At 49.1% G+C, this 20,496-nt stretch overlaps 1 protein-coding gene across 2 annotated transcripts in view; it reads left to right on the forward strand.

Moving 5' to 3' along the window:
* The window catches only part of eps15 (epidermal growth factor receptor pathway substrate 15), a 341,920-nt gene extending 327,173 nt beyond the window's left edge, over positions 1-14,747 (forward strand). For both annotated transcript variants that reach the window (XM_072510904.1, XM_072510905.1), the window contains exon 25: positions 13,913-14,747. In XM_072510904.1, coding sequence (XP_072367005.1) covers positions 13,913-14,059 — 147 coding nt within the window. In that variant the 3' untranslated portion in view covers positions 14,060-14,747. The remainder of the gene's footprint in view (positions 1-13,912) is intronic.
* Positions 14,748-20,496: the final 5,749 nt, after the last annotated feature.

The raw sequence follows: 20,496 nt of genomic DNA on the forward strand, positions 1-20,496 counted from the left end.
CTCTGCACTTCTCGCACTCGGCGGCCACCCCTTGAAAGAACCCACTCATCCTCGCCCGGGTCATATGTACCCTGTACACCACCTTGAACTGAATCAAGCTCATCCTCACTCAGGAGGAGGTTGAATTCACCCAACGCATCGCCTTTCACCGCAGTCTCCAACCTATCTCACCCCCAAACTCCTCCCAATTGTTCTTGATCCTCACCACTTGCATCCCCTTCCTCGCTTCCCCCACCCACTCGTAAATGTCCTACCTACTCACGACTCATCCGGGAGCAGTAATTGATCAAAGGGTGTACCCGGTAACTTGGGAAATGTCCTCCATTCCTTCCATGCAAAATCCCTTGCCTTCATGTATCTAAATTCACCCACCCTCCCTTGGCAACTCCAATCTCTCCCACAACTCATTCGCTGCCCAATAGTAATGCAGCAGGTTCGGGAGTGCCAACCCTCCCTTTCTGTCTCTGCCTCTGTAGCAGGACCCTCTTTACCCTGGGCACCGTCCCCACCCATATAAACTCCAAAATCACTTTCTCTAATTTCCAGAAGAGGTCCTTTGGGAGAAAGATCGGGAGGGTCTGGAAAACGAACAGGAACAGCACATTCATTTTTAAAACCTGCACCCTCCCTACCAGTATCAGGTGTAATGTGTCCCATCTTTTAAAATTCCCCCTATCTCTTTCACCAACATTGTCAAATTCCACCTGTGCATCGTTCATGTTCCACCTCGCCACCTAAATCCCCATTTAACGTATATCCAGAGAAGTCCCCAAACTCTCCAATATTCCCATGATCCCATCCATACTCTTCAACGGGGTCTGACACAGGTCAACCGCGTGCAACGATACTTGGTGCTCCCTGCTCCCCATCACAATCCCTTGCCATCCACAGACCCCCTAAAGGCCATCGCCAAGGGCTTAATCGCCAGCACGGCCACCCCTGTCTCATCCCCTATGTAGCCTAAAACGCCGTGAACTCATCCTATTTATACATACACTTTCCACCGGGGCTACATATAACAAATGCACCCACGCCACAAACCTACTCAATATCTCAAATAAATACCTCCACTCTACCCGATCAAAAGCCTTCCTGCATCCATAGAGACAATGACCTCCGGCACCCACCCCACTGACAGAGTCATAACCACATTCGACAGCCTCCTGATGTTACTGAAGAGCTGCCTACCCTTTATGAAACCTGTTTGATCCTCAGAGACCACCCCTGGCACGCATCCCTCCATCCTCCCCACCACCAACTTAACCAGCACTTTCACATTGGAGTTCAACAACGAAATGGGCCAAGATGACCCACCTCCAACGGAAGGATCCTCCAACCCCTTCTTCGGGATAAACGTAATCGATGCCTGTGTCAGTGTCTCTGGCAGCTCCCCCTTTTCCAACGCCTCACTAAACATCCCCAACAAATGTGGTGCCAACACTTTCAGGAACGCCTTATAAAACTGCCGGAAAGCCATCTGGCCCTTGAACCGTCCCCAACTTCATCCCCCTAATGCTGTCAATCACCTCCCTCAGCCCCAGCAGCTCCTACAATGCCTGCCTCCTCTCTTCCAACCTTGGGAACTCCAATCCATCCAGGAACCGTCCCATATCCCCTTCCTCTCCACCCGGCTCTGTGCTGTACAGCTTCCCACAATACCCCCTGAACACCTCATTTATCCTCTCTGGCTCTCACCAAACCTCCCCTTCTCTGTTCGCACCTTTAAAATTTACCTGGACGACTTCCGGTGGCGGCTATGAAGGAGTAAGTCGCACATTTGGTGGCTCCCCCTCTGGTCGGACCTTTGGACCTTTTCCCCCAATGTTTTACCGGACTTGATTTGAAAAATCGATGACAGAGGCAATTGTGAACTGAATTCCCACATTGGTGCTTGGAGAGGAGGACTAGAAGTGCTTGTAAAGGCAGAAACAGAGAGACAGAGAAGGCTTGGGCTGAACCGGGAGGAAGTATGGCGGAGGATTTTTCGGAATGGCAACCGGTGACGAGTGGTGTCCCGCAGGGTTCAGTGTTGGGGCCACAGCTGTTCTCTTTATATATTAACGATCTAGATGACAGGACTGGGGGCATTCTGGCTAAGTTTGCCGATGATACAAAGATAGGTGGAGGTGCAGGTAGTAGGGAGGAGGCTGCAGAAAGATTTAGACAGTTTAGGAGAGTGGTCCAAGAAATGGCTGATGAAATTCAACGTGGGCAAGTGCGAGGTCTTGCACTTTGGAAAACAGAATAGAGGCATGGACTATTTTCTAAACGGTGACAAAAATTCATAATGCTGAAATGCAAAGGGACTTGGGAGTCCTAGTCCAGGATTCTCTAAAGGTAAACTTGCAGGTTGAGTCCGTAATTAAGAAAGCAAATGCAATGTTGTCATTCATCTCAAGAGGCTTGGAATATAAAAGCAGGGATGTACTTCTGAAGCTTTATAAAGCATTAGTTAGGCCCCATTTAGAATACTGTGAGCAATTTTGGGCCCCACACCTCAGGAAGGACATACTGGCACTGGAGCGGGTCCAGCGGAGATTCACACGGATGATCCCAGGGATGGTAGGCCTAACATACGATGAACGTCTGAGGATCCTGGGATTATATTCATTGGAGTTTAGGAGGTTGAGGGGAGATCTAATAGAAACTTACAAGATAATGAATGGCTTAGATAGGGTGGATGTAGGGAAGTTGTTTCCATTAGCAGGGGAGACTAGGACCCGGGGACACAGCCTTAGAATAAAAGGGAGTCACTTTAGAACAGAGATGAGGAGAAATTTCTTCAGCCAGAGAGTGGTGGGTCTGTGGAATTCATTGCCACAGAGCGCGGTGGAGGCCGGGACGTTGAGTGTCTTTAAGACAGAAGTTGATAAATTCTTGATTTCTCGAGGAATTAAGGGCTATGGAGAGAGCGGATAAACGGAGTTGAAATCAGCCATGATTGAATGGTGGAGTGGACTCGATATGTCTTATGGTCTTAAGGATCGGACCTCTGGCTTGTCGACCCAGCGGTCAACGGAGCAGTTGGTGCAAGTTATCCAGGAGGTCTTCGCCAAGCAGACGCAGGACTGCTTGGACCCGATTAAAGAGGCAATTTCGCGGCTGGAACTTAGATTGGATGCCCAAGATCGGGCGATCCAGAAAGTAGAGAAGGCGCTGGCTGACCAGGAGGAACATCAAACAGCGGTGGAGTTGGAGGTGGGGATGTTAAGAGACCAGCAGAAAAGGCTCCTGGAGAAGGTGGAGGATCTAGAGAACAGGTCCCGCCTGCAGAGCCTGAGGATTATTGGGCTCCCGGAGGGGTCTGAAGGAGCGGACGCTGGGGCCATATATAGCGGCCATGTTCGAGAAGCTGCTGGGGGATGGGGCAGTCCCCCGACCCTTGGAGATGGACAGGGCTCACAGAGCACCTGCGAGGAAGCCGCGAATGGGAGACCCCCCCGAGGGCAATGGTGGTGAGATTCCACAGATATCTGGATAAGGAGCGTGTTTACAGTGGGCCAAGCAGACACTGAGCTGCAAGTGGGACAACAGTATCCTACGGATCTATCAAGACCTGAGTGCGGAGGTGGCCAGGAGAAGAGTGGGATTCAATCAGCTCAGGTCGACCCTTTTCAAGAAAAAGGTGAAGTTCGGGCTGTTGTACCCGGCCCGCCTCTGGGTCACAACGTCTCTATTTTGAGTCGCCTGAGGAAGCGCTGGACTTCACGAAAAGGAAAGGACTGGTGTCGGACTGAGAACTTTGAACTTGGAAGTTGGCTGCAGCATTTATGTTTTGCAAAGAAAAAGTTTTTTTGTTTCCTGATTTTCCCCCGGACATTATTTGTAATGCCTGCTGTATGGATCTGGGACCAGCTGCAGAGCTGAGTGAGGTAAACGTTTATATTTGCACTGTTGGGGGAATGGAGGTGTGTTTGGTCAGATGCTGGATCTTTTGCTTGACCTTTTCCTTTGTTTGAGTTCAACTCGGGTTTTTTTTTTCATCTGTCAGACAATTGTGTTGGGATTGTTTTTAATTTGAATATGTATGTATTGGGGGGGGGGGGGTGGTGGAGAATAGGTGGGAGATTGGCGCCAGGAGCGAGGGCCACCAAGCTAGCTGGCGGGCTAGTTTACAGAAGCGTAGTGGGGGGGGGGGCGAAACAGACGTTAGGCTTATCAAAGGGGTTGATTTATTTAGTGCTGTTACTAGGGGTTGGGGAGGGGGTGAAAATGTTCTGCTGATGAGGATGGGGCTGGTTTAGCACAGGGCAAAATAGCTGGCTTTTAAAGCAGACCAAGGCAGGCCAGCAGCGCGGGTTCAATTCCCGTACCAGCCTCCCCGAACAGGCGCCGGAATGTGGCGACTAGGGGCTTTTCACAGTAACTTCATTTGAAGCGTACTTGTGACAATAAGCGATTTTCATTTCACTGTTGCTGAGGGACAGAGAGGAGGTCGGGGGCGGAGGCTGCCCGGGGGGGCGGGCCGGTGGAGGCGTGGGGTGCAGGCTGGTGACTGGCCCAAGAGAGGGGATGGCTGATCGGCGAAGGGGGTTGGGGCGATGAGCTCCCCAACTAGACTGATCACCTGGAATGTAAGATCGCTCAATGGGCCGTTCAAGAGGCACATGTGTTCGCGCACCTAAGGGGACTGAAGGCGGATGTGGTAATGCTGCAGGAGTCGCACTTTAGAGTAGCTGATCAGATTAAGTTAAGGAAATGTTGGGTCGGACAGGTTTTCCACTCGGGACTGGACTCAAAGACCAGAGGGTTCACGATCCTGATCAACAAGCGAGTGGTGTTTGAGGCGGGTAGAATAGTTTCAGATGGGGGAGGTCGGTACATTATGGTAAGTGGGCAATTGGAGGGGGCGCAGGTGGTATTAGTAAACGTATACACGCCAAACTGGGACGATGTGGAGTTTATAAAAAGGATGCTGGGGAAGATACCGGACCTGGATTCGCATAAGCTGGTCATGGGAGGGGACTTCAATACAATTATTGACCCTGGTTTAGACCGGTCAAACTCAAAAACGGGCAGGGTGCCAGCAATGGCTAAGGCGCTAAAAGGGTTCATGGAGCAGATGGGGGGGTGGAGGCCCCATGGAGATTTGGGCAGCCAAGAGTAAAGGAGTTCTCCTTCTACTCACACGTGCACAAAGTGTACTCCCGGATTGATTTCTTCATTCTAAGCAGGGCTTTACTGACGGGGGTGGTGGACACGGGTACTCGGCGATTACAATCTCAGACCATGCTGCGCACTGGGTTGACCTACAGGTTAGTAAAGACAATAATCAGCGCCTGCACTGGAGGTTAGACTTGGGGCTCTTAGTGGACAAGGAGTGCGGGCGGTTGAGGAAATGTATTCAGAATTACCTGGAGGTCAATGACACGGGGGAAATTTCAGCAGCGGTGGTCTGGGAGGCATTGAAGGCGGTGGTTAGAGGGGAGCTGATATCGATATGGGCCCACAGGGAGAAGGTAGACAGGACGGAGATGGACTGACTGGTAAAGGAGACACTACAGGTCGACAGAAGGTATGCGGAGACCCCAGGGGCAGGGCTTCTAAGGGAACGGCGGAGGCTACAGGCGGAGTTCAGCTTGTTAACCACAGGGAGGGCAGTGGAGCAGCTGAGAAAGGAGAGGGGGACGATCGATGAGCACGGAGAGAAGGCCAGCAGAATGCTTGCACAGCAGCTTAGAAAGAGGGAGGCAGCCAGGGAGATGGGGAAAGAAAAGGATGAAGACGGGAACCTGGTGGGAGACTCAGCATGGGTGAATAAGGCGTTTAAGGATTTTTATAGTAGGCTGTATGGGTCGGAACCCCCACCTGGGCCAGAGGGGATGAGGCACTTCCTAGGGTGGCTGAATTTCCCGTAGGGTCTGAAGGCCATGCAGTTGGGCAAAGCCCTGGGGTCGGATGGGTACCCAGCGGAGTTTGACAAAAGGTTCTCTGTGATATTGGGGTCGCTGTTGATGAAGACATTCAAAGGGGCAAGGGAGAGAGGGGTGCTTCCCCCGACGATGTCACAGGCCACGATCTCGCTGATTCTGAAGCGGGATAAGGATCCGGAGCTATGTGGGTCCTACAGGCCGATATCCCTATTGAATGTGGATGCCAAACCGCTGGCCAAAAGTTTGTCCTCTAGGATTGAAGATTGTGTTCCGGATGTGATTGAGGAAGAGCAGACACGGTTTGTTTAGGGAAGGCAGTTGGTGTCCAACGTAAGAAGGTTGCTAACTGCGATCATGATGCCCCCAGAAGGTAGGGAGGTGGAGGTAGTGGTCGTAATGGACGTAGAGAAGGCTTTTGATCAAGTACAATGGGAATATTTGAGGGAGGTGCTGGGACGGTTCGGATTTGGATGGGGCTTTATTGACTGGGTCAGGTTACTGTATCAGTCTCCTGTGGCGAGCGTACGGACGAATAGGATGACATCGGACTATTTTAGGCTACACCGGGGTATGAGGCAGGGGTGCCCCCTTTCCCCACTGTTGTCCACGCTAGCTATAGAGCCGCTGGCAATTGCGTTGAGAGCCTCAAGGGGCTGGAAGGGTTTGGGGGGTAGTGGAACACAGAGTCTCACTTTATGCAGGCGACCTGCTCCTGTATGTGGCGGACCCAGTGGGGGAGATGGAAGAAGTCATGAGGATTCTGGGGGAATTTGGCCGGTTCTCGGGGTACAAACTGAATATGGGGAAAAGTGAGATGTTTGTGATCCAGGCAAGGGGACAGGAGAGGCGACTGGAGGAACTGCCGTTTAGAGTGGTAGGGGGAAGTTTTAGGTATCTCGGCATCCAAGTGGCGCGGGAATGGGAACGGTTACACAAACGTAATCTGACCCGTCTGGTGGACCAAATGAAGGACGATTTTCGGAGGTGGGATGCACTCCCGCTGTCACTAGCTGGGAGGGTCCAGACGGTGAAGATGACGGTACTTCCGAGATTGCTGTTTGTATTCCAGTGTCTCCCCGTCATTATTCCGCCCTCCTTTAAACGGGTTAACAAAGTTATCACGGGCTTTGTATGGGCAGGCAAGACCCCGCGAATTAAAAAAAGGGGATGATTGAGCGGAGCCGGGGAGAGGGCGGGCTGGCGCTGCCAAACCTCAGTAACTACTATTGGGCGGCGAATATAGCCATGATCAGGAAGTGGGTGGTGGGGGAGGGTCGGCATGGGAGCGTAAGGAGGCGGCTTCATGTAAGGGCACCAGTTTGGGAACGCTGATAATGGCGCATCTGCCGTTTCCGCTGGCACGGTACTCCACCAGCCCCATGGTGGTGGCAGCCCTGAGAGTCTGGGGGCAATGGAGGAAGCGTTGGTCTGGTCCCCAATCTGTAATAACCACCGGTTTGCCCCGGGAAAAATGGACGGAGGATTTCGGAGATGGCAGAGGACAGGAATTGAGAGGATGAGGGATATGTTTATAGAAGGGAGCTTTCCTAGCTTGAGGGAGCTGGAGGAGAAATTCAGATTGACGAGTGGAAACAAATTTAGGTACCTGCAGGTGCGGGACTTCCTACGTAGACAGGTCTCAACCTTCCCGCTCCTACCACCAAAGGGGATTCAGGATAGGGTAGTTTCCAGAGTGAGTGTGCGAGAAGGGAAGGTCTCCGACATCTATAAGGAGCTCATGGGGTCAGAGGACACGCAGACTGAGGAGCTGAAGCGCAAGTGGGAAGAGGAGTTAGGAGGAGAGATAGAGGATGGTCTCTGGGCGGACGCATTGAGTAGAATCAACGTGTCCACAACATGTGCCAGGCTCAGCCTGATACAGTTCAAGGTCGTTCACCGGGCTCACATGACAGTGGCACGGATGAGCAGGTTCTTTGGTGTAGACGACAGGTGTGTGGGGGGGCCAGCGAACCATGTCCACATATTTTGGACATGTCCAAAGCTCAGGGGATTCTGGCAGGGGTTTGCAGACGTCATGTCCACGGTGTTAAAAACAAGGGTGGCACCGAGTCCAGAGGGGGCGATTTTCGCAATGTCGGAAGATCCGGGAATCCAGGAGGAGAAAGAGGCAGACGTTCTGGCCTTTGCTTCCCTGGTAGCCCGGAGACGGATACTATTAGCTTGGAGGGACTCCAAGCCCCCGAAGTCAGAGACCTGGCTATCAGACATGGCTAGCTTTCTCTGTCTGGAGAAAATCAAGTTCGCCTTGAGAGGGTCACTGTTAGGGTTCGCCCGGAGGTGGCAGCTGTTCATCGACTTCTTTGCAAAAAATTAATCGTCAGCAGAAGGGGAGCGGGGGGGTGGTTACTTTAGTTTAGAGTCGGGGGTTAATAAAGGTGGGACCTGCAAGGGAGGTAGTAGGCTTTTTTTTGCACTATGTTTATAGACTTATGTATGTTGTTTATTTTGTCGTTGTTGTAAAACCAAAAAATACCTCAATAAAATGTTTATTAAAAAAATTTTTTTTACCTGGACGCAGACAGTCTCCTCAGATGGTGGGCTAGCATACAGCTCGCCTTCTCTCCATATTCATATTGCACCCCCCATGCCCTCACTAACTGCCCCACTTCCCTTACGGTTATCAACCTATCGAATTGCCCTTGCAACCTCTTCTTCTCTGCCAGCAACTCTTTGGTGGGGGCCCCTGCGTATCTCTTGTCCACCTCGACTATCTCATCCAACAATCGCCCATGCTCCTCCCTCCTCCTCCTGTGCCTATCCACCTTGAACATGATAATCACGCCTGGGACCACCACCTTCAATACCTCCCAGAATGTGGCCGCCGACACCTCCCCGTTCTGATTAATCTCCACGTACTCCCCGATTGCCGACCTCACCTTTTCACAGAACTCCTTATCCACCAATGAACCTGAATCTAGCCTCCATCCTGGCCTCTGCACCTGCCCCGCACTAAGCCTCACCTCCAGCCAATGCGACCCATGATCGGATACCACATTCATGCATACTCTGTCCGCAACAACACCGCTTGACTGACCACAAAGAAATCAATTCTCTTTTTTTTAAGAAACATTTTATTAAGCATTTATGATCTTATAATAACAGAAAGTACAAAAACAAATGTAAACATAATTCAGTACATAACACTCCCCCCCCCCCCCCCCCCCCCCCAGCCAACAACCATACCCAGCCAACATGGCTTAAACACACAATTCCCCAGTCCCTCCATCTTCTCTCGCTGATCCCGCCTGAACTAAATTAAACTAACTCCCCCCCCAAAGAAGTCGATAAACTGCTGCCACCTCCAAACGAACCCTAACATTGATCCTCTCAGGACAACCTTAATTTTTTCAAGCCTGAGAAACCCAGCCATGTCGCTAACCCATACCTTCGATTTCAGGGGCTCCGACTCCCTCCAGGATAATAGAACCCGTCTCCAGACTACCAAGGAGGCAAAGGCCAAAACCGTTAGCCTCTCTCGCCCCGTGGACTCCCTGGTCTTCCGACACTCTAGAAATCGCCACCTCTGGACTCGGGGCCCACCCTCGTTTTTAGCACCGTGGACATGACATCAGCAAATCCCTGCCAGAATTCCATGAACTTCGGACATTCCCAAAACATGTGAACATAGCACACCTCACACACCTGTCCTCTACTCCATAAAAACCTGCTCATCCGGGCCACCGTAATGTGTGCCCGGTGACCCACCTTGAATTGTATCAGGCTGAGCCTGCCACATGATGAGGACATGTTGACCCTGCTCAGAGCATCCTCCCACAGACCCGCTGCTAGCTCCTTACCCAGCTCATCTTCCCATTTGCGTTTTAGCTCACCCATCCGGGTTTCCTCCCACTCCATAAGTTCTTTATAAATTTCCGAAACCTTCCCTTCTCACTCCCATTTTTGAAACTACCTTGTCCTGTTTCCCCTGGAGCGGTAGTAGCGGAAAGGTTGAAACCTGCCTTCGTACAAGTCTCTCACCCGCAGATAGCGAAACCCTTTCCCACACGGCAATTCGACCTCCTCCTCCAAATCCTCCAAACAAGGAAAGCTCCCACCGATAAACAAATCCCCCAACCTCTCAATCCCTGCTCTTTGCCACTTCTGAAATCCCCCATCCAACCTCTCCGGCACAAACCGGTATTGCCACAAATTGGAACCCACACCGACGCTCCCTCCACTCCCATATGCTTCTGCCACTGCCCCAAACTTACATAGCTGCCACCACCACCGGCTTGTGGAGTACCAAGCCGGCGAGAATGGCAGAGATGCCGTTACCAGTGCTCCTAAACGTGTGCCCTACTAGACGCCACCTCCACCCACTCCCAAACTGACCCCTCCCCCACTATCCACTTCCTGATCATGGCTATATTTGCCGCCCTGAACTAATAATTCCTAAAGTTCGGTAGGGCCACCCCCCCCCCCCCCCCCCCCCCCCCGCCCCGGCTCTGCTTCCAACTTTACCCGCCCATAAAACTCCGGAAATCACCGCATTAACCCGCTTAAAAAACGCCTTTGGGATAAAAATAGGGAGACACTGGAAGACAAACAAAACTCTCGGGAGAACCATCACCTTTATGGTCTGCACCCTCCCCGCCTGTGACAGCGGGAGCGTGTCCCACCTCCGAAATGTTCCTTCATTTGCTCAACAAACCGGGCCAGATTAATTCATGTAATTGCCTCCATCCCCGTGCCACCTGAATACCCAAGTATCAAAAACTCCCAAAGAAATCAATTCTCAAGTACACCTTATACACGGCTGAGAAGAAAGGAGTACTCCCTCCACCCCCACCACGGGTGCTTAAGCCTCCATGGATGAACCATTCTCATATGTTCCATAAAACCTTCCAACTCCTTCGCCATCCTCACCCTTCCTTTTGACTTGGGGCTCGATCTGTCCACCCTCGGTTCCATCACACAGTTAAAATCTCCACTCATAATCAATTGATGCATATCCAGGTCATGTATCGCTCTCAGCAAACCCCTCCATCTCCCCACATCATCCCAATCCGGCACATGTATATTGACCAGCATCCCCCCCAGCACCCCACTCACTATCACAAACCTTCCCCCCGGGTCCCACACTTCCTTGGCCCCCACAAATCCTGTTCTTTTGTTCAACAAAATGGCCATCTCCCCGCGACTTTGAGTCAAACACCGAGTCCCACCCATCCCTTAACCTAACTTCGTCCTTCACCCGGAGGTGCATCTTCTGCAAAAAGGTCACCTCTGACCTTTTTAGCTGGGACTTTTTGGCCCCCCATGATGGGACCTGCAGCAGGAGATGCGGCAGACCAACCAAATGCCCACTGACCTTTGGTGGGACTGGATGATCTTGCCAGCGATTGGGGCCAGAAAATCCCACCCATTGATTGGGATATTTAAAATCTCCCGATTTTATGTCTTCCTTGATCAGTACCGCTATCCCACCTCCCTCTTTTATTTCTCAAACTTTTTTGAATACTTTTTATCAATGGATATTATGTGTCCAGCCCTCACCATTTTAAGCCACATTTCTGTTATTGCCACTACACCATGTTCCCACATAGCTTCTCGGGCATGTAGCTCACCAACCTTATCAACCCCACGTAGTGCGTTTACATAGATACATTGTAAACTTGACTTTGTATTCTCCAAAGTCCTTGATCTGCTCCTATCCAACATGGCACAGTTTCCTTCTCTAGTACTATCCAACATTCTCACTCCTTTATGCCCCTTATTCTTCTTTTCTATTTTTGTATGGTGCCCACTTGCTGTTAATTTACCTTAGACCCTCCCCAACCACACTAGTGAACCTCCCTATGAGGACATTGGTCCGGACCTGTTGAGGTGCATGCAACCTGTCCTTTTTAAATAAATGTCTCCTGGCCCAAAACTGGTCCCTCTGCCCCAATGATCTGCAACCCTCTCTCCTGCACCATGCCTCAAGCCATGTTTCCCTATTTCCCTATTTCCACTCTGGTGTATAGTGCCAGAGCTTACAACCTTTGAGGTTCTACCTTTTAACTTCCTCCCTAACTCTTGAAAGTTCACCTGAAGGACCACCATATCTGCCCCCTTTATATCATTGGTACCGATGTGTACCATAAATTCTAGTTTACTTCCTTCACTCTACAGAATATTCTGTACCCTCTCCGTGATGTCCTTTACCCTGGCACCAGGAGGGCAACACATCACACTAGATTTATAATAATGGTTACAAAAATATCTGTCCGTCTGCTAACCATGACATATTTTATAATGACTACATCTCTACACTTTTCTGTTCCTTTCAGTGCAGTCCCTTGTTCATTGGAGCCATGATCTATACTGCATTCCTTCAAGGTGTCGTCACTCCCATCAGTCTCCAATACTGAGCACAAGTTTGAGAATGAAAAACACCCTGAAGATTTCTGCACTTCCTGACTCTTCCTACTCTTCCAGGTGGCCATCCATCTACTGTCCTGAGCACACATGACCTGTGGGGTAGCCATCTCCTGGAACATACAATCCAGGAAACTTTCAATCTCCCTGATGCTCTGCAGGGACTCCAACCTCTCCAAGCTTAGGGACCTTGAGCTCGAGCTCAAGCAGCTTGAGACTCTTTCTAAACACATAAAGTCCCATACGGTGCAGGAATTACAAATAACAGGTCTCAAGTACCTGTCTCTGATCTTTAAAAGAAAAATCCATTCTCTGTTTTAGAATTTAATTGATACCTTATTTAAATTATTCATTTTAATTAATGCCTCTAGACCTCAGCTTGAAATCTCGCTGACTCCTTCTCGCTCTTGGACTGATCCTTGTTTATTTTTAAATACCAGAACTGCATCTGTTTCCTCACTGCACCAAATTCCCTCCATGCATAAAATTTCCCCTTCTTTAGTACTCTGAAGAAAAAGTACTCTGTAGAACTTGACTCCATGCTACCCACTCTTTGACAGGGTGGGGTGGGAGGTGCTGAAAGTTCATGAGAAAAATGTAGAAAGTTGGGCAGAATGGTGGGGCCGTGGTTACCACTGCTGCCTCACAGCGCTGAGGACCCGGGTCTGATCCCGGCCCCGGGTCACTGTCCGTGTGGAGTTTGCACATTCTCCCCGTGTCTGCATGGGTCTCCCCCCCCAGCTTCCTCCGGGTGCTCTGGTTTCCTCCCACAGTCCAAAGATGTGCAGGTTAGGTGGATTGGCCATGCTAAATTGCCCATAGTGTCCAAAAACGGTTAGACTGGGTTACAGGGATAGGGTGGAGGCGTGAGGCTTAAGTGGGGTGTTTTTTCCAAAGGCCGGTGCAGACACAATGGGCCGAATGGCCTCCTGCTGCACTGTAAATTATCTGATATGATATGAACCCAAAGATGTGCAAAGTACATGGATTGGCAAAGCTAAGTCGCCCCTTCATTGGAAAAATTAAAAAAAGAAAAATATAGAAGGTGAACAGGTTTCAATGTACAACATAATTTAGGATTCCAGCAACCATTAAAAAATACTAGTTTGATCTTCAAAGGGGAATTTGGTCTAAAAGGGGTACTTTTTGTTTCAAGTATTTTCTTGTCTGTAGAGAAAAGTACAATGAAGATATTAATGATCTGGAAAAGATGGTCAATTTTCTAAGCCATTAAAAGATTCTAGTTAAGTCTTCTTCCCTTTTATGTTGCTGTGTGTACTTCAAAATGAATCTGTCGGAAACAATTTAATTTATACCTTTGGAGTTGCATAAACTCAATTAGGAACCATTCAACCCTAATAAACTCTTGGCCAGTGAAACAGATTGCCAGCTTGTAGCTAGCCTCCTCCAGATCAGCTGTTAAGCCACTCCAAAGTTATGAACTGGTGCCAGCACAGGCAACGTGTGTTGTGTGTGTGTTGCCAACTCACTGCTATCTGTGCAGGTGTAAAGGTAAACTGATTGTGATGTTATCATCATATCAGAGGAGCCACTATTGATGGTGTAAAATATGTCAGCAACTGTGTTTTGTCTTCTATCTGCCATTTGTAAGAATCAGTCTTGTATTTTTCTGTTCAGTCCTGTTCTTAATGTTTCAGTACCCCAGTGAAGAAGATCAGATAGAATGGGCCAAAAGAGAAAGTGAACGGGCAGAGAAGGAGCGACTAGCAAGGCTAAATCAGCAAGAACAAGAGGATTTGGAACTGGCCATAGCACTCAGTAAATCTGAAATATCTGAAGCATGAATAACTCTGATGTGGTCCTCCGTGTTCCTGGTCGCCATGACTTGCCCAATCAACCCTGTTCTTACTAATGACATTTTATGTAGAGGCTATCTAAAGTAACTTTGACAATACTGGAAATTCTTACCTGAAATTATTAGTTTGTTACTGAAGAGTCTTATACTGGACTTGGATCAGTGTGGTGAAATCTATTAATTCAGAACTATTAAATAACCTTTATTCTGTATATGTAAAAAAAAAAGTGATGTACAAGCTAAATACTGATACAAGTCTGTATTAAATGCAATCAATTTAGTTCTAATTATGCTACTTTACATTGTTGGGTAATGGAGCTACCATCTCTACAGCTTCCTGTTTAAATAATATTGTCCAATAGGATACACAAGCCATTGAACAGCTGTATATATTTACACCTTAGTTACAAAGTAGATTTAAACAATCATAAACTTTTCAAGTAGCGCATTAACTGTTTCTGTAACCACCAGTTGCTAACAATATATGACTGTATAGAGCATCCGTTTCAGGATACTTGCTGAAACTGCTGCTGTAAGTTAAACGTGTGCACTGCTAAACTTTTTACTGGCTTTATTTTTTTAACTTGTCAGTTTATAAATTTTAAGTGATTTTCCTTTTATGTTCATGTGAAATTGCTGACTGCCTGGATAAATAAATAAACATAAATAAAATGTAAGCTAATGTGAAAACATTGAATCCATTGGAATGTAGAACACTGAATTCAGATAACTCCATCTGTGCCATTCTGTATAGGTCTATGAATTCACAGTTGGTTGAGAAATAACACCTTGATTTTCCAAGTTTATTTTTGTTTGACTGAAGCATCCTATTGAAATAGCTTTTCAGTTCTCCCATACCCATCCTATCTCATGATAAGGACAACCTTTTTTCTGCTAATACTGACTCGGTGATGGGCCACCCTGATGCCATCTTGCATTTTAATTTGCATTGGAGATGTCTGACTAGCATATTATTTTTCACCAATCCATGTCCCACAAAATCACCCATCTTTTACCTCCCAGTGATACACCACCGCTTTTTTCTGTCCATTCTGTCTTTTGTAAATATTTTTCTATAGCTGTTTTGTTCCTTGCAAATTTATTTGTCTTTGCTTTACTTGGAACCGATCTACCCTTTAGCAGACATTTTTTTATTCTGAAAGAATTCCCAGTCTTTGATAATGGCAGTTTCTCTTATCAATGATGCCAGTGACTCCCCCCCCCCCCCCCCCCCCCCCCGCCCACATTTTTGGTGAATTCCCAGACATTGGGCTGGATTCTCCAGTCAATTATGCTGAAATCGCGTTTGGCGACCGACCGGAGAATCCAAGTTTCCGACAAAATCGGGGCCAGCGCCGCTTTCGTGATGCTCCGCCCCTGCGAGTATGCCGCGCCACGTATCGACAGCCTCAGTACATTGCCTGAGACCCGCCCCTCCCGATGCTCCAGACTCAGTCCACCGCTGCTGTGGTGATGTGCATCAATGTAAATACATGTAGGCTAGCTAGACACTAGAGGGAGCACCAGAAACATCACACACACACTCTCAACCAATAGATCAGTTAGATAGGACATGACCAATGGATTGCAGCAACTGGTTAGTCAGTCTGGGTAGCTATAGTAGGATTAGCAGTAATGTCGAACCCGAGTAATAGAAGTGTAACTAGTTTAATAAACGTGTTGAAGTTATCTCCACGTCTGAACCTTCCTTTGTCAAGTGCACCACAAGGAAGCCGCTTATGTTACACCTAAAACATAACAAATCATGGTACCAGGACTGAACTGATTAAATCCATATCGCCATACCTCAGTGTACAGTGACAACCAGCAATGATACCCAGGCAAGATGTTCGAGATCTGAGTTCCGCAGCAGCTCCAGTGCCACGGCGATCTCCGCGAAAACTGGCAGGTATTCCGGCAAATGTTTGAAATCTTCCTGGTAGCAGCCGAACTAGAAGAGGTGGCCGATGCTGAAAAGACAGAGCTTCTCCTCACCATCGCCGGTGCCAGAGCAGAAGAAATCTTTTAAAAATTCAAGTTCTCCAAGGGGCAAAACAGGAGTGACTTCCAGGCAGTCCTGGACAAATTCGGCAAATACTGTGAAGAAAACACATTCCAACCACCAAGAAAAGGTAAGAGAAGCGCCAGTACTCACCTCGAGGCCGAGATCCCGGAGCAGAGAACAATTTTGATCGGCGGCCATCTTTCTAAAGGGACTGCACTTGCGCAGTTGCGAGACGCCGCGCATGCGCAATCACGAAAACGGCCCCCGGTACAGGAACAGCGATTTGCGCATGCTCAAACGCTTCCTACGTATGATATCACGTGCGTCATTACGTCAGAGGCCCCGGACCACGCCCATTTAAAGGGGAAACGTCCCAAATCAAAGAAAAAATCTTTTAAAGCCGTAAAACAACCTTCACCTGGAATAACAACCCAATGCCTCAAATTGAACCAGGAAATGAAATGAACCTCCGAAGAACCCTGCAACAAGCAGTTACCTACGCCCAAACCGATGATTCCGACCTTGAATACTTCGATACCGATCTCGCGGGCCCAATGCCAGCTCCGACGCAAACAGTGATGATATGGTCCTAGAAGACTACGTCTCGGACGAACCTTTCACCTTGGGAGGCTACCCCAGTACCAAATCCGAACCGCAACTAGACGTGTTGCACATTGACGACCCCGACGACGAATTCTTCGGATTTGAGGATCTTCAGCCCAGCAGATATGACATCCCGACTCGTGAGTGCAGGATTATGCTGCGGCCTGAAATCAAGAGCCAGAGAGCGGTACAAGCCCACAGAGAGCGGCCTGCTGCCACACACACCGTGGTCCACGCACCACTCAGGGTTCCCGACTCTACAAAAGAAGACACGCAAGACTCCACATCGCAGTCCTTGCATGAACAGGAAGTGACTCCAATGTCACAAGCCTCCACAGCGAGCTCGTGGACAGACTCCACAATTGCAGAAACGCAAGACTCCAGAGCGCAGACCTTGCACACACAAGACGTGACTCCAGTGTCACAAGCCTCCGCAGCGAGCTCGTGGACAGCCTCCACAATAGAAGCAACGCAAGACTCCGACGCGCAGTCCTTGCAGGAACAAGACCATGAGGGTCTAGCAACTTCCTCTGACCAACTAGCGGCAGACAATGCAAGTCTGCCATGCTCAAGTAAACAGCAAGAAGACAATGACAGTCTACCACGCTCCAGTGCACAGCATGACGACCATGACCATGACCAAGGTCTGGGGCTGGTTTAGCACATTTGGCTAAATCGCGGGCTTTTAAAGCAGACCCAGGCAGGCCAGTAGCACGGTTCAATTCCCATACCAGCCTCCCCGAACAGGCGCCAGAATGTGGCGACTAGGGGCTTTTCACAGTAACTTAATTGAAGCCTACTCGTGACAATAAGCGATTTTCATTTCATTTCTATCATGCTACAGTGAAGAACAAAGCGACGATGCCAGTCCAAGCCCAAATGAAGGACAACAGCAAGGCAATGACAGTCCACCCACATTGTTTGCACCACCAGATGAAGACTCTTAACAATTTACCCAACCCAAGTGAACAACAAGCAGCTACTGAGGATCTACCCACGGTATGTGAGACGAGTGACGACAGCATCCCTCTTCCCATGCAAGTTGTGCAAAGTGACAGACCTCAGCTAGTGTGTACAGAGGCACTCGACGCTCACTGTGAGACCACTGGTGCCTCCGGTGACACCATGATACTTCCACCCTCATTCGCTCGAACCTCTCCACAAGTCAATGCATTCCTGCATGTTCCGATTCCAGATGTGCAGCTTCAAGAAATCTCAGCTGACTCCAGTGAACCTGCTAAGACTCCGGACGGGGAACATCAACAAACCAACTCTGACTCAGTTAAAACAGACCAGACTCCAGATGGGGAGCATCCAAACGCCGTCTCTGATTCACGTAAGCCGGACTTTACTCCAGACAGGGAGTGCCGCAACCTCAGTGATGGCACGCTCAGGGTGACAGCAGATGCCACAACGACAGGAGATGGATCACTTAACAATTACACTGGGTCAATAATAACAAGCAGCGGCTACAGTCCAAGAGGAATACACCAATATTCACCACAGCTATATCCACACATTTTTCCCACACCAGCAGTGCAACCAATGACGGCTCATGCTGGACAAACCCAGTATTCAGGCATGCAGCAGCCAGCAGTCTATGCAGCATATTCTCAAACAGGCCAGCACTACGGATTGCCCACTAATGGAATCAAGACCGAAGGAGGACTACCGCAAGTGCAATCTGCAATACAGACTGGATGCCTTAGTTACAGCCCAGGATTTGCTGCACCCCAGCCTGGCCGGACGGCATATTCCTATCAGATGCAAGGTTCTAGTTTCACACCATCACCAGGTATTTATGCGAGCAGCAATTCTGTTTCCAATTCGATAAGCTTCAACAGTTCTCAGAAGGATCACCCTTCCTGCACAGCATGTGGCCAGAACCAGTATGTACAGTCTTATCCAACTTCAACATATGGCACATCCATGACCTCGAATGATACTGTTGATGGTACCTCTTCAACGTCAACACCTTATCAGCTACAAGATGCCATCCAACAGCACCATCACAAACATCGGGGGGAAAAAAGACTCCAAATCAGACCACTTGGTTCCTGATACACAGGGACACCGATGGCGTTCACAAGGACATGCCATCATCAAACTCACCACCCCACCAAGAGAGACACTTGACCATGATGATTGAAGGGTTTTGGACTCGCACATTTGATTTGGACTTATTGTTTAATCACTGTCCCCATGACTTGTATATACCTTACCTTATCTACCTGTTCTGTTCTTTGTTCAATTTTCCCAAAGTGTACAGAAAATATGTAACATATAAAAAAGGGGGGATGTGGTGATGTGCATCAATGTAAATGCATGTAGGCTTGCTAGACACTAGAGGGAGCACCAGAAACATCACACACACACTCAACCAATAGATCAGTTAGATAGGACATGACCAATGGACATTCATGATACACACACAGGTGACATCACCACAGGAGGGCATTACACCAACCCATATATAAAGGACACCACACACATGATCTGCCTCTTTCCAGTGGAGACAGTCAGTGAATACAGACACAGGGTTGATTCAATATTACACCCACCACGTGGATTGCAGCAACTGGTTAGTCAGTCTGGGTACACTGGAAGTGTAAATAGTTTAATAAACGTGTTGAAGTTATCTCCACGTCTGAACCTTCCTTTGTCAAGTGCACCACAAGGAAGCCGCTTATGTTACACCTAAAACATAACAAATCAGCCACCAGTTGGGGGCGGGCTGATATGCGGGCAGGGGTGGACATTATTTGGGGCTGGGATCACAGTGGGGGGGTCCGGGGCGCATGAGCCGGTGGAGGGGGGGGGACTATTTTACGGGCCGGGCCTGCGAGGGGCCGCCGCCATGATGCATGGCATGACTGCTGCAGGCCGCCGCTGTGCGCATGCACTGCCACGGACCCGGCAACTCCCCGGGGGATATTGGCAGCTAGAGCCGGGTGTTCTACCCTGCCGTCCTGCAAGCCCCCAGCAAAATGGGTTATCGGTGGCCGTTTTGCGCCATTTCTTCTGGCGTAAAATGCCACCGTTCCCACGCCGGCGTGGGGACATAGCCCCAGAATCGGTGATTCCAGCCCATTATTTCCCAATTACTCAAAATATGCCAAAGAACATTACTACCTTTTGAGTCTTAACCACATGTGGGATTCTCCGCTTCGCCAGCGGTGCACCCATGCCTGCGGGATTCCCGATGGCATGGGGGTGGCCACAATGGGAAACCCCATTGGCTGGCTGCACAAACTGAGAATCCTGCTGCCAGCAGGGGTGGGCCGCACCAGAAAACGGCTGGCAGGACGGAGAATCCCACCCCATAGCCTGCATATTATTTTCCTCTGTGTTATTTACCCATACAAAAGCAAAATACTACAGCTTTGGCAGAATAGTTGCTCTGTTCTGCTTTCATCCTGCCCACACCCAGAACAATAGGGTTCCGTTATCCTCAACATCCACCCACCAATTTCCCCACTGAATGTATCACTCTGCAATTTCCATCACCTCCTGGATAATGGGTTCACCAAACACATTTTCCCCTTGTAGCTTTCTGAAGGGACCATTCCCTCAGTGACGTCCTGGTCCAATCCTCAATCACCCCCAACACCCCCTCGCCTTCTCATATTGCCATCCCTATTTGGTTTTGGATGTAAAACGTGGCCTTTTACCTCCTCACTTCTTACCGTCCAAGGCCCCTAGGGCTCATTCAAGATGAAACAGCAATACCCAGAGAGTGGTGAATCTGTGGAATTCACTATCACAGAAAGTTGTTGAGGCCAAAACATTGTATAATTTCAAAAAGGAATTAGATATAG

Source organism: Scyliorhinus torazame, chromosome 7, assembly GCF_047496885.1.
Source record: "Scyliorhinus torazame isolate Kashiwa2021f chromosome 7, sScyTor2.1, whole genome shotgun sequence".
Taxonomy (NCBI): domain Eukaryota; kingdom Metazoa; phylum Chordata; class Chondrichthyes; order Carcharhiniformes; family Scyliorhinidae; genus Scyliorhinus; species Scyliorhinus torazame.